General features: G+C 40.7%; 1 protein-coding gene across 1 annotated transcript; it reads right to left on the bottom strand.

The window, feature by feature from the left end:
- Positions 1 to 5966: 5966 nt before the first annotated feature.
- On the bottom strand, positions 5967 to 12587 carry LOC110536331 (large ribosomal subunit protein eL37). The gene is made up of 4 exons (XM_021622068.3): positions 12301 to 12587; positions 11654 to 11789; positions 11226 to 11310; positions 5967 to 6071 (listed from the first exon to the last, which is right to left on the bottom strand). Exons 1-4 carry the CDS (start codon positions 12301 to 12303, stop codon positions 6002 to 6004), a joined length of 294 nt encoding a protein of 97 aa, XP_021477743.1. The 5' UTR covers positions 12304 to 12587; the 3' UTR covers positions 5967 to 6001.
- Between the last annotated feature and the right edge of the window lie 1569 nt (positions 12588 to 14156).

Genomic DNA, 14156 nt, shown 5'->3' with positions numbered 1-14156 from the left:
TGTGTGATTGAATGAGTGATATAAATGTCTGACAGCCAATGGGAAGTGTGGGAACCTTATAGTAAGCAGTGAACATGGGGAACTGGATCTAGTAAAATGGTCACCCTGGAAGACATAGCAAAACAACAACTGGTCATAAGTTCATCAGCTTTCAGACACCCTGACATGTTTTACCAGTTAACATGAACTCAGTGACTTACCAATAAGCAAAAGAGAACATTTCCGACTTTTTATATATATATGGGAACAGGGACTTATTGTACAATCAAACTATTGTGTGTGTGTAATGTACTCTTTGCAAGCTATTTCAGAACTTGGTACAGTAAAGCTTCAAACACTAATGTACTGTATTATTGTGAAATAATGAATTTAATCATTTGATCAAATGTCATAATTTGGATAAAGCTCTGCCATATCGGTCTATGGTTGAAGTCAGCTGTCAGCTGTGATGCCTTACCCCTCCAACCTTCTTTCTCACACTCGTTTCCACTGTTTGATTCAAATTGTAAGTGGCATTGATCAACACCAATGGTAAGTGCTTTACCAGAGGTTGGAAACAGATGACAACTACGCTTACTCACACGCTGTATCCGATGTCGCCTCTAAGTGTGTTAGCGGGGAGCTGGGCCTAGCAAATACGTCAAGATCTAAGGGACTGCAGATGTGGGTTGAAGTCCTCCAATGAGGGTCATGCCAAAAAGGTTTCTGGGGAGGGAGAGCCTTTAAAAGGACTCATATTAGTGTCCTCTCTCTCCTTCTCTTCCAGGATTGTGGTCACAATGAGTTTTACAGGAACTGAGATCTCCTCCACTGTTGCGGTTGCCTCGGATTACATCCACCCTCCTTAATGAGGGAAACCTGACCCTTCCGTCAAACAGTGAAGTCATGCTGCTATGATAAAGATAGATTTTATTATACTTAGAATAGCTGAATTATAACTTCTTTGTTAGAAGAATAGAATAAGCAATGTGCTTGGCTGTTTTTCATTGTATTATCATTATATTAATCATGTAATACAGAGGTACTTTCTCAGCAATGTAGTTTGAGATGTCAGTTTAACATCTGTTACAGTTCACCTCTGTTCACCTGGAACCCTAAACAGATTTCCTGTTGAGTATTCACTTGTTGAGGATCAGGTTTTGGAATCTAACAAATTGCTTGTCATCCAAGGACATGCTGAAACTTGTGCTACACACACTATAAAATACAAGGTTCGATCCTCCGGCTTAGGTGTGCTAATCGGGAATTCACCGTGACTGACTACCAATAAGTCCCCGAATGTGATGAGCAAACAAGGCAATGGGACCAGACATTCCAGTTTACTCACTTTGAGCTGATGTGAACATAAAAAAGAACATTGCTGCCTAATAACAAACCTGGGTTTGATAATCAATAATGACGTAACCAACATTAGGTTCAGTCAATATACATTTGAAGGTTTGATCATTCTGAACTTTGCACTAATAACAACCCCAGACCTTCTGTGCCAGTGGTTTCTTTATTCAACAATTTCAAAGGACAAACATCTAGGGCCCACATCCTTTGTAGCAACATTCACTTGTATCCTTTCAGTGAAATTCCAAACTGCAACGACCCTGTCCCACAATAACAAAGAGTCAAGCTGTTATGCATCCGAGTGGTTGTCTTATCTTTTCTATCACACACGTCAGAGGTAAACCATCTTCTGAACATTTCAAATAGAACTCAATGCACTGTGAGGAGTTTCTACCGGAATTAAGATGGCCATGACAGCTAGGTCTAAGTGTTTGGGTTGAACTCTTAGTTTTAAACCATTTGGTTGTGTAAACACTCCCAGAACACTTGAATCAGAGTGGAAACTAAAGGAGTAGCCTAAATAAAACAAATGTGTTAGGTTCTAAATGAACCGAGTAGAAACTCACAGACGATTAGTAAAGCTCAAACCAAGTTTATTCACCCAAATGGTCAGACAGCTGAACAGACAAAGACATGTTCCCACCAGAACAAGTATATACACATCCCAATTTAGGTGAAGTATCCCCCTTCCTTCTGAAAATTACATATGTATTGCTAGGCAGGAAGTGATGCGGGTATTAAACTGTTCCTTCTCCCTTAACGTGACCAGACCTTTCAAGTTTAGAAGTCAGAACCCGTCATGAGTTTAGACATATCAGGCTGTTCGATATGGATCCATTGGTAGGCTATATTACCCCTCTTACAAAAGGGACCTCTGAAGTCCAGCTACCTTTTGTACTTAGTTGATGCTGACATACTGTTAGGTTCTAAATGAACCTAATAAAACTCACGGACACTTAGTAAAGCTCAAACCAAGTTTATTCCCCCATTAGGTCATACAGCTGCATAAGACCAAGACATGGCTCCACCAGTGGTAGTATATATACCCCAATTTGGGGTGGAATCTCCCTCTCCTTCCTCCCTTAACGTGACCGGACCTCGGCCCCCTTCCTCACTAAACCACATCTCTCCACCACTATCAGTGCCTGCCAGCATGTGATCGTGTTTCCTTCACTCAGTACATTCCAAGCTTAATTGTCACCACCATACACATTCCTCCTACAGACTTTAACTTATGGTGTAGGCCCTAGAACATAGCACTCTATTTCAATAGGATACCTGATAATGAACACTATTACAAGTTTGAGTTAGAACCCAGAATCCATCAACACAAACAGACTACATTGGAGTAAATCCCTCATGTTTTATGCACTTGGTATCAAGTTGTCTTTTAAAAAGGGTTGTCTTCTTGCAACACGGTCAGTAAGAAAAACACAAACGCAGATAAAGTTCCTCCTAAGTGCTGACAGACACACACCATCATGATGCTTATCATCCTCTCTCCTCAACCGTGACCTTTAGTTTGAAAATGTTGCAGAATAATTCAATTTACCCTAACCTGAGAAACCACATCATCAACTGTCATAGCTGTCACTATCAAGGGCTTTTACCCAAACGTTAAACGCTCTGGCCGACATGACTGACACGTTCTTCTCCTTTCCTGCTGTGATAAACTATCTTCATTTCCGCCTTTACATCCTGTATGGACTAACCACAATGTTTATTTTGAATTTCTTTTTAGAGTCTTCATTGTAAAGACGACCAGCTACTTTGTTATGATGAAGCTCCTTCTGGATTCTGATAGAAAAAAAGCATATTCAGCCATGGAAATCCAATTCAGTTGGAGGTCTACTATGCCATGGGCTAATGGGAAACTGGATAAGATGGAGAACTTTCACTGTAAAGCAAAACACCACTCCCACCTTATACGGGGTCAGCTACTAATATCAGGGACCTAGATTCCAATTCGACATTTTCTGTCAAGCGTCTCCAAAACAGTCACATGGACATGTTCAAATGAAATAACACTCCACTACCACCTACAGTTGAAGTCGGAACTTTACATACACTTAGGTTGGAGTCATTAAAACTTGTTTTTCAACCACGCCACAAATTTCTTGTTAAACTAGTTTCGGCAAGACGGTTAGGACATCTACTTTGTGCAAGTCATTTTTTCAAAAATTTTTTTTTTTACAGACATTATTTCACTGTATCACATTCCAGTGGGTCAGAAGTTTACATGCACCAAGTTGACTGTGCCTTTCAACAGCTTGGAAAATTCCAGAAAATTGTGTCATGGCTTTAGAAGCTTCTGATTGACTCATGACGTCAATTAGCCTATTGGAGGTGTACCTGTGGATGTATTTCAAGGCCTACCTTCAAACTCAGTGCCTCTTTGCTTGACATCATGGGAAAAATCAAAAGAAATCAGCCAAGACCTCAGAAAAAAAATTGGAGACCCTCCACAAGTCTCGTTCATACTTGGGAGCAATTTCCAAATCTGTACAAATAGTATGCAAGTATAAACACCATGGGACCATGCAGGCGTCATACCACTCAGGAAGGAGAAGCGTTCTGCCTTCTAGAGATGAACGTACTATGGTGCGAAAAGTGCCAATCAATCCCAGAACAACAGCAAAGGACCATGTGAAGATGCTGGAGGAAACAGGTACAAAAGTATCTAAATCCACAGTAAAACGAGTCCTATATCGACATAACCTGAAAGGCCACACACAGCAAGGAAGAAGCCACTGCTCCAAAACTGCCATAAAAAAGCCAGACTACGGTTTGCAACTGCACACGGGGACAAAGATCATACTATTTGGAGAAATGTCCTCTGGTCTGATGAAACAAAAATAGAACTGTTTGGCCAGAATGACCATCATTATGTTTGGAGGAAAAAGGGGGAGGCTTGCAAGCCAAAGAACACCATCCCAACCGTGAAGCACGTGGGTGGCAGCATCATGTTGTGGGGCGGCTTTGCTGCAGGAGGGACTGGTGCACTTCACAAAATAGACGGCATCACGAGAAAGGAAAATTTGGTGGATATATTGAAGCAACATCTCAAGACAGTCAGGACGTTAAAGCTTGGTCGCAAATTGGTCTTCCAACAGGACAATGACCCCAAGCATACTTCCAAAGTTGTGGCAAAATGGCTTATGGACAACAAAGTCAAGGTATTGGAGTGGCCATCAATGTTCTGACATCAATCCCATAGAAAATCTGTGGGTAGAGCTGAAAAAGCATGTGCGTGCGAGGAGGCCTACAAACCTGACTCAGTTGCACCAGCTGTCAGGAGGAATGGGCCAAATTTCACCCAACTTATTGTGAGAAGCTTGTGGAAGGCTACCCGAAACATTTGACCCAAGATGAACAATTTAAAGGCAATGCTACCAAATACTAATTGAGTGTATGTAAACTTATGACCCACTGGGAATGTGATGAAAGAAATGCTGAAATAAATCACTACTAATATTCTGACATTTCACATTCTTAAAATAAAGTGGTGATCCTAACTGACCTAAAACAGGGAATTTTTCCTAGGATTAAATGTCAGGCATTGTGAAAAACTGAGTTTAAATGTATTTGGCTAAGGTGTATGTAAACTTTGACATCAACTCTACCTTTACACTAAAACACTGTTGACATGTAGATATGAAAAGAGCCATTAAGGCTGGCTTCATTTATGATAAATGAAAGCCAAATAAATGTCTTGTTACATGGACTTCATTTCTTCTAGTGATCATGTTCAGTGAAAGGAAGAGGCCATAAACATTGCTTTGAGACACTGAGTGGCCATGCAGCAAAGCCTAATGGACATCTGCTCTGGCAAACTGACAGTGTCACCTGTGAGCTAAAGAGCAAGGAAGGGCAACTCGAGCCCTCAGGGCCGAAGAGGTTTCACCTTTATCCCCCATCCCTAGCAAAACACCGCTGATTAAACTAACTGCATCCTAAACTGAAGATCACGATTAGTAGAAAATTGGTGTCAGGTGTGTTAGCTGGGGCAAAAGTGTGACACCAATCAGGCCCCAGAGGACAGGAGATGCCCATCCTTGCATTCGAGGATGTATAGGTTTGGGCCTATTGAAAACAGACACAGCATAATGTTTGGTTAACCACAAGGATCACCGCCTGGATAGCAGCCGTAGTGAAACCCTTTGAATTTACTGACAAACATAGTGATTTGTAATAAATGTATTGAATCAGATTACCATAGCAGTTAGTCTCTCTCCATGGAGTCACTGAGACCCATGACATTTTCACATCTTATCTAGTAGTATGAGTTGTGGGAAATATATTTCTTGATAGAACTGCTAAATATCTATGTTTTTTTTTCATCCTTCGTGTCTCCTTTGTCAAATCACAATACTGTGACTCCCTAAACATTTTTCTGCCTTTGACTGTTATACTTCAAAGGCAGAAAAATGTTTAGCATAACAGTGGATTATTTCAGATGTTTGTTTGTTTTGTTGATCTTCTAGAAACAAAAACCATGGAGAAATGTGTCCCTCTGCTGGTTGCAGGAAAACCCTTCCATCAAACAAGTTCTAGTGATAGAACTGAAAGTGTCAGAGAACATCTTCATTGTATATCTTAAAACTGACCAAAGAGGACGAGAGGCGATGAAGTTGTCATTTTATGATGACTTTATTTCAGACAGAGTCTAAGAAGAGCTGGAGGCAGCCACTGCTGCTCTCTTGGGCTTGGGGACAGTTCCCTCACGGAATCCATTCCTGGAAAAGACCAGAGAAAACACATTGAGGAAGCATGACAATGAATAGCAAACTATACTGAACAAAATATAGAAAACACAACATCTGCTATCTGAGCAGCTAACCGATCGCTGCAGCTGTACATAGTCCATTGGTAAATAGCCCACCCAATTTACCTACCTTGTCCCCATACTGTTTATATTTACTTTTCTGCCATTTTGCAGACCAGTATCTCTACCTGCACATGACCATCTGATCATTTATCACTCCAGTGTTAATCTGCAAAATTGTAATTATCCGCCTACCTCCTCATGCACACAATGTATATTTTCTTTCTACTGTGTTATTGACTTGTTTACTCCATGTGTAACTCTGTTGTCTGTTCACACTGCTATGCTTTATCTTGGCCAGGTCGCAGTTGTAAATGAGAACTTGTTCTCAACTAGCCTACCTGGTTAAATAAAAGGAGAAATAAAAATCAAATAAATATGAAGTGTTGGTCCCATGTTTCATGAGCTGAAATAAAAGATACCAGAAATTTCCCATACGCACAAAGGCATACTTTTCGCTCAAATTTGTTTACATCCCTGTTAGTGAGCATTTCTCCTTTGCTAAAATAATCCATCCACCTGACAGGTGCGGCATATCAAGAAGTTGATTAAACAGCATGATCATTACACAGCTGGATCTTTACTTTTTATTTAATGAGGCAAAGCAGTTAAGAAATTCTTGTTTACAATGAAGGCCTACCAAAAGGAAAAAGGCCACATGCGGGGACAGGGGCTGGGATTAAAAACTAAAAATACATCAAATTAAAATAAGACAAAACACACATCAAAAAGAGACATTACATAAAGAGAGACCTAAGAAAACATAGCATGGCAGCAACACAACATGATAACATGGTAGCAACCTTGTGCTGGGGACAATAAACAACCACACAAAAAGGTGCAGTTTTGTCACAACACAATGCCACAGATGTCTCAAGTTGAAGAAGCATGCAATTGGCATGCTGACTGAAGGAATGTTCACCAGAGCTGTTGCCAGAGAATTTAATGTTTTTCTCTACCATAAGCCGCATCCAACGTTGTTTTGGAGAAACTGATGAAACCGAGTTTGCATAACCGAAGAATTTCTGCAGACTGTCGAAAAACGGCTCAGGTTAACTCATCTGCGTGTTTGCTGTCCTCACCTTCGATGGCCACTGGCATGCTGGAGAAGTGTGCGCTTCACAGATTAATCCTGATTTCAACTGTACCGGGCAGATGGCAGAACAAAGAGCCCCATGGTGGCCGTGGGGCTATGGTATGGGCAGGCATAAGCTACGGAAAACGAACACAACTGCATTTTAATCGATGACAAGTTGAATGGACAGAGATACTGTGATGAGATCCTGAAGCCCATTGTCGTGCCATTCCTCGTTGCCATCACGTCATGTTTCAGCATGATAATGCATGGCTCCATGCCGGCAAGGATCTATACACAATTCCTGGACGCTGAAAATTTCCCAGTTCTTCCATGGCCTACATAGTCACCAGACATGTCCCCCATTGAGCTCGTTTGGGATGCTCTGGATCGATGTGTACGACAGCGTGTTCCAGTTCCCGCCAATATACAGCAATGTCACACAGCCATTAAAAGAGGAGTGGGGCAACATTCCACAATCAACAGCCTGATACACTATGGAAAGATGTGTCGCACTGCATGAGGCAAATGGTCACACCAGATACTGACAGGTTCTGATCCACGGCTCAACCTTTTTATTTTAAGGTATCTTTGACCAACAGATGCATATCTGTATTCCCAGTCATGTGAAATCCATAGATTAGGACCTAATGAATTTATTTTGACTGCTTTCCTTATATGAACTGTAACTCAGAAAAATCTTTTAAATTACGGCGTTTATATTTTTGTTCAGTGTACACACACATACAGTGCCCCTTACTAGGTCTCAAATGTTTTTTTACAGGTAGGTAACCCCATCCATTACGAACATGTGCCACATGCTAATATTCCTTTCTCCCAAGTGGTGCAGCGGTCTAAGGCGTCACTACAGAGCCTGGTTCGATCTCGGGCTGTATCACAACTGGCCGTGATCGGGAGTCCCATAGGGCGGCGCACAATTGGCCCAGCGTCAAACGGATCAGGGGAGGGTTTGGCCGGGGTAGGCCGTCATTGTAAATAATAATTTATTCTTAACTGACTTGCCAAGTTAAATAAAAAAATATGATATTTGATACCTTTAAAATCTTCAGATCAATTACAAATATTTTCCAAATAAATAGCCTACCACATCGGCAATAACATGGAAAGTTCAATTTCTGCATGGATTAACACTGGTCATTGGAGGATATACTACTCTCCCAATCCAGTATCTGGGCACATTATAAATCTGATATTGGAACCGACCCTGTTTAGAGCTTACTTACATTCTCCTGTTCGTGTGTGTGTGTGTGTGTGTGTGTGTGTGTGTGTGTATATATATATATATATATACACACACACACACACACATGTGTATGTGTATATACATATATATATACACATACATATGTATGTGTGTGTGTGTGTGTGTGTGTGTGTGTGTATATATATATATATATATATATATATATATATACACACACACACACACACATACATATGTATGTGTATATACATATATATATACACACACATATATATATATATATATACACACACACACACACACATACATATGTATGTGTATATACATATATATATACACACACATATATATATATATATATATATATATATATATATATATATATATATATATATATACATATATACACACACACATATATACACACACATATATACATATATACACACACATATATATACATATATACACATATACACACATATATATATATATATATATAGTGTGTTTTTGTTCTATTCACTTTATAGTTTATTTTTTACTACTGATATTGATTAGTGCATTGTTGGGAAAGAGCTTGCAAGAAAGGCATTTCACTGCATTTTGAATGTGACGAAACTTGAACTGAATCTAACATCAAGTCTTAGGTCTGAGTAATGTGATGAGTCTGGTAGTTCACTAGCAACATACATAGTAGCAACATCTACTTGTGCCAGGTACAGTGCATTTGGGAAAGTATTCAGACCCCTTGACTTTTTCTAACAGTCTTATTCTAAAATGGATTCAATTGTTTTTTCCATCAATCTACACACAATACAATATAATGACAAAGCAAAAACATGTTAAGAATTTTTTGCAAAAAAAAATCAAAAATAAAATATCACATTTACATAAGTATTCAGACCCTTTACTCAGTACTTTGTTGAAGCACCTTTGGCAGCAATTATAGCCCCGAGTCTTCTTGGGTATGATGCTTCAAGCTTGGTACACCTGTATTTGGAGTGTTTCTCCCATTCTTCTCTGCTGATGGGGAGCATCGCTGTACAGCTATTTTCAGGTCTCTCCAGAGATGTTAGATCGGGTTCAAGTCCGGGCTCTGGCTGGACCACGCAAGGATATTCTTGTCATGAAGCCACTCCTGCGTTGTCTTGGCTGTGTGCTTAGGATCGTTGTTCTGTTGGAAGGTGAACCTTCACCCCATTCTGAGGTCCTGAGCACTCTGGAGCAGGTTTTCATCAAGGATCTCTCTGTACTTTGCTCCCTGACCAAGACCCTTCTACCCGGATTGTTCAATTTGGCCTGGCAGCCAGCTCTACGAAGGGTCTTGGTGGTTCCAAACTTCTTCCAGTTAAGAATGATGGAGGACACTGTTCTTGGGGACCTTAAATGCTAAAGAATTTTTTTTGGTAACCTTCCCCAGATCTGTGCCTCGACACAATCCTGTCCCGGAGCCCTACGGTCAATTCCTTCAACCTGATGGCTTGGTTTTTGCTCTGACATGCACTGTCAACTGAGGGACCTTATATAGATAGACAAGTTTGTGCCTTTATAAATCATCATAAATTGAATTTTCCACAGGTGGGCGCCAATCAAGTTGTAGAAACATATCAAGGATGATCAATTGAAACAGGAAGCACCTGAGCTCAATGTCGAGCCTCATAGCTAAGGGTCTCAAATACTTAGTGAAAAAAACAGATTCCTTATTTACCTGTCATTGTGGGGTATCATGTGTAAAAAAAAATGTTGACTAAGCAAGTCAGTTACAGAACAAATTGTTATTTTACAATGACTGCCTACCCCAGCCAAACCCTCCCCTAACCCGGATGATGCTGGGCCAATTGTGCGCTGCCCTATGGGACACCAAATCATGACCGGATGTGATACAGCCTGGATTCAAACCTTGGTCTGTAGTGACGCCTCCTGCACCGAGACGCAGTGCCTTAGACTGCTGCATCCATGTGTGTGTGTGTGTGTGTGTGTTAACTATTTAACTGTACTAGAATGCTTTAAATGACCACTAAAATGTAAAATATCTGTTATCGATATCTTTTTATTTGGCAAGGAAAATATTTATTATCGGTATCGGCCAAAAAAAGTCATATCGGTGCATCCCTAGCTGCAACAAAATGTAGGAAATGTCAAGGGGTCTGAATACTTTCTGAATGCACTGCATTAAATAAGCATTCCAATTTGGCATTCACGATATCAAAGGTAAAATGATTAGTCAGCAAGCACTTCAGTCACTCACAGCAATGGGCACTTGTCAAATCATGGCAGTGACACCATTTATAACGCAGAAAAACACATTTCATGAGTAGTTTAACAGTCACCAACTCCAAATAAAACCAACATCACCTTCCTTCCTGGTGTATTGTAAGATGATCATATCTCAACATCAACAAAACTAAGAGGGTTCAACCCAGCACTGAAAAGCATCTGTGCAGAGCCACCTAAACCACCTTGGCAAAACTAGCAAGCGATATCATATTGGTTACATTGGGCCAATTAAGGACAGACAAGATTCGTCTCAACTGATTCCGCAGGTCAGATTAAGGGGGCAAATTAGGTGCTTCTCTGCAGTTAAAAATGATACCAATTTCACATTCAACAGACAAAAAAAAAAGCTAACTTTGGAAAAATGGAGGTACATACTCCTGCCTAAATAAAAGCTAATCTTTATATTCCGAGGAAACGTCTTCTGTTTGCACCTGATGTATTATGAAAATCAGCCCTGAAATTCATTGCAGGGAGGATGTTGGACTCACCTGAATCTGCGGTAGACAACCCTCAGGTGTCTGATACGGCCAGAACCGGTGGTGTTGCGTCTCTTGGCCTTGGCACTCCAGTTATCTGCAAAAGTGTAAGGATGAGCGTGTTATAGAATCAATGAAGAGCAAAACCGCTGTACAGACACATACATCAGTGTGACAACATGGTCAGCTTGACCAAACCCCCACAAAACAGAAGTCTGGAAGTGCAAAAAGTCACTATTGCACGTGAGGACATCTGGAATTTTTCAGCTTGTTTGACGTCACTGGAAACTTTTGACAGGTTAAGCTCTGGTAAATTGACCTGCAGCATCCATCCATCTAGCTAGTGTCACTGATGGTCCCTATTGATAACATGAATGGACTGCACTGACTGATCAAATTTGACTAAACTATCTGCCAAGCCAACAGCACGAGCCACTCACACTTTCTCTTGCGCTTTTCGGGGTAGCCACACTTTCCGCAAGAGGACTTTTGAAGGTGGTATGCCTTGGAGCCGCACCGACGACACAGGGCATGCGTCTTGTTGCGACGTTTACCAAATGATGACGTTCCCTTCGTCTGTGACACAGGTGAAAACACATTTATGGTGACCAATTAGAATTTACAGTTCATTTTAAACAATACATCACATAAGATGGCTGTATACGTTAACTACATGCTAACGTTAACAGGCTAATGTTGAATGATGCTAGCTGGTTCCACCTGAGAAAACTAGCTACTTTCCTTGTTTTGTAGGATGACATGGACATACTAATGAATGCTATTGTCAAAATCGTTTCCTTTATGGGGACAAATAATAGCAGTCAATTTGAGATGCAGATTGAAAATTATTTGGAAGATACCCATCTACTTTGAGCGTCTGCGACATACAGTAGCTAACGTTAAGTGTTTGCTACGTTACAGTTTATTAATCGGGTTTGTAGCGATTATGAAACTAACACCATGAAATGCTGAGGTCTGCCATAATTCAATGCTTTCATTTTCACAACAAACATGTAGTTGATCAAATGAGAACGTTAATTAAAGAGGATGATTTCAGATTTTCATGTTACACTGCATCCGCGCTTACCATCTTCTTGCCGAAGTAGACACGATAGAGGACGGAAAAGGGTATTGAGTTGCAGTAAATTCAGTCCGTACTTATTCCGGTGCAGCAAACTGGTATGCTGTAGCGACACAAGAGCAGATAATATTTGTTCCTTTCACTAGCAATTGAAGTCACTAAATTAATACTGTATGTTTAAATGTAAGTAGCATATTCTGGTATACAAGTTGTATTGTATTATAAACTGGTTACCAACATAATTAGAGCAGTAAAAACATATGTTTGGTCATACCCGTGGTACAGGTCTGTGTGGTTGGAGCCCTGAATGCTGATTGGCTGAAAGCTGTGGTATCAGACCGTATACCACGGGTTTGACAAAACAGATGTTTATGGCTCTAATTACACCTCAGGGGTTTGTTGTACAGTTGAAGTCCACAAATTTGCTATGGGATTCAGGTCAGGGCTTTGTGATGGCCACTCCTATACCTTGACTTATGCTTGGTGTCATTGTCCATTTGGAAGAACCATTTGTGACCAAACTTTAACTTCCTGACTGATGTCTTGAGATGTTGCTTCAATATATCCACATAATTTTCCTTGCTAATGATGGCATCTATTTTGTGAAGTGCACCAGTCCCTCCTGCAGCAAAGCAGCCCCCCACAACATGATGCTGCCACCCCTGTGCTTCACGATTGGGATGGTGTTCTTTGGCTTGCAAGCCTCCCCCTTTTTCCTCCAAACATAACATTGTTCATTATGGCCAAACAGTTCTATATTTGTTTCATCAGATCAGAGGACATTACTCCAAAAAGTATGATCTTTGTCCCCATGTGCAGTTGCAAACCGTAGTCTGGCTTTTTTATGGTGGTTTTGGAGCAGCAGCTTCTTCCTTGCTGAGTGGCCTTTTAGGTTATGTCGATATAGGACTCGTTTTACTGTGGATATAGATACTTTTGTACCGGTTTCCTCCAGCATGTTCACAAGGTCCTTTGCTGTTGTTCTGGGATTGATTTGCACTTTTCACACCAAAGTACGTTCATCTCCAGGAGACAGAACTCATCTCCTTCCTGAGCGATATGATGGCTACGTGGTCCCAAGGTGCTTATACTTGCATACTATTGTTTATACAGATGAACGTGGTACCTTCAGGCCTTTGGAAATTGCTCCCAAGGATGAACCAGACTTGTGGAGGGTCTCCAATTTTTTTCTGAGGTCTTGGCTGATTTCTTTTAATTTTCCCATGATGTCAAGCAAAGAGGCACTGAGTTTGAAGGTAGGCCTTGAAATACATTCACAGGTACACCTCCAATTGACTCAAATGATGTCAATTAGCCTATCAGACGCTTCTAAAGCCATGACATAATTTTCTGGAATTTTCCAAGCTGTTTAAAGACACAGCCAACTTAGTGCATGTAAACTTCTGACCCACTGGAATTGTGATACAGTGAATTATAGGTGAAATAATCTGTCTGTAAACAATTGTTGGAAAAATTGCACAAAGTATATGTCCATACCGTCTTGCCAAAACTACAGTTTGTCAACAAGAAATTTGTGGAGTGGTTGAAAAACGAGTTTTAACGACTCCAACCTAAGTGTTTGTAAACTTCTGACTTCAACTGTATATGGCCAATATACCACGGCTAAGGGCTGTATCCAGGAACTCCGCGTTGCGCCGTGCAGAAGAACAGCCCTTAGCCGTGGAATATTGGCCATATTCCACACCCGTCGTACCTTATTGCTTAAATATACCATGGCTTTTAGCCAATCAGCATTCATGCCAGCTGCCAACTTAGCCTCGAGAGAGGAACAGCGCCTGTCGAGGCCACTGCCACAACTCTGTCCAGAAAAAGGAGGAGTATAATTACAGTATAATTTTCTT

This window comes from Oncorhynchus mykiss, chromosome 11 (genome assembly GCF_057628025.1).
Source record: "Oncorhynchus mykiss isolate SJ-2025 chromosome 11, ASM5762802v1, whole genome shotgun sequence".
NCBI lineage: Eukaryota > Metazoa > Chordata > Actinopteri > Salmoniformes > Salmonidae > Oncorhynchus > Oncorhynchus mykiss.
This window is presented reverse-complemented; position numbering and strand designations above follow the sequence as displayed.

Coding starts and splice junctions, on each gene's coding strand:
- LOC110536331 (XM_021622068.3), bottom strand. Junction 11,311..11,653: donor CGAAAAGCGCAAGAGAAAGT/GTGAGTGGCTCG, acceptor ACACTTTTGCAG/ATAACTGGAGTGCCAAGGCC. Junction 6,072..11,225: donor GTTGTCTACCGCAGATTCAG/GTGAGTCCAACA, acceptor GGTCTTTTCCAG/GAATGGATTCCGTGAGGGAA.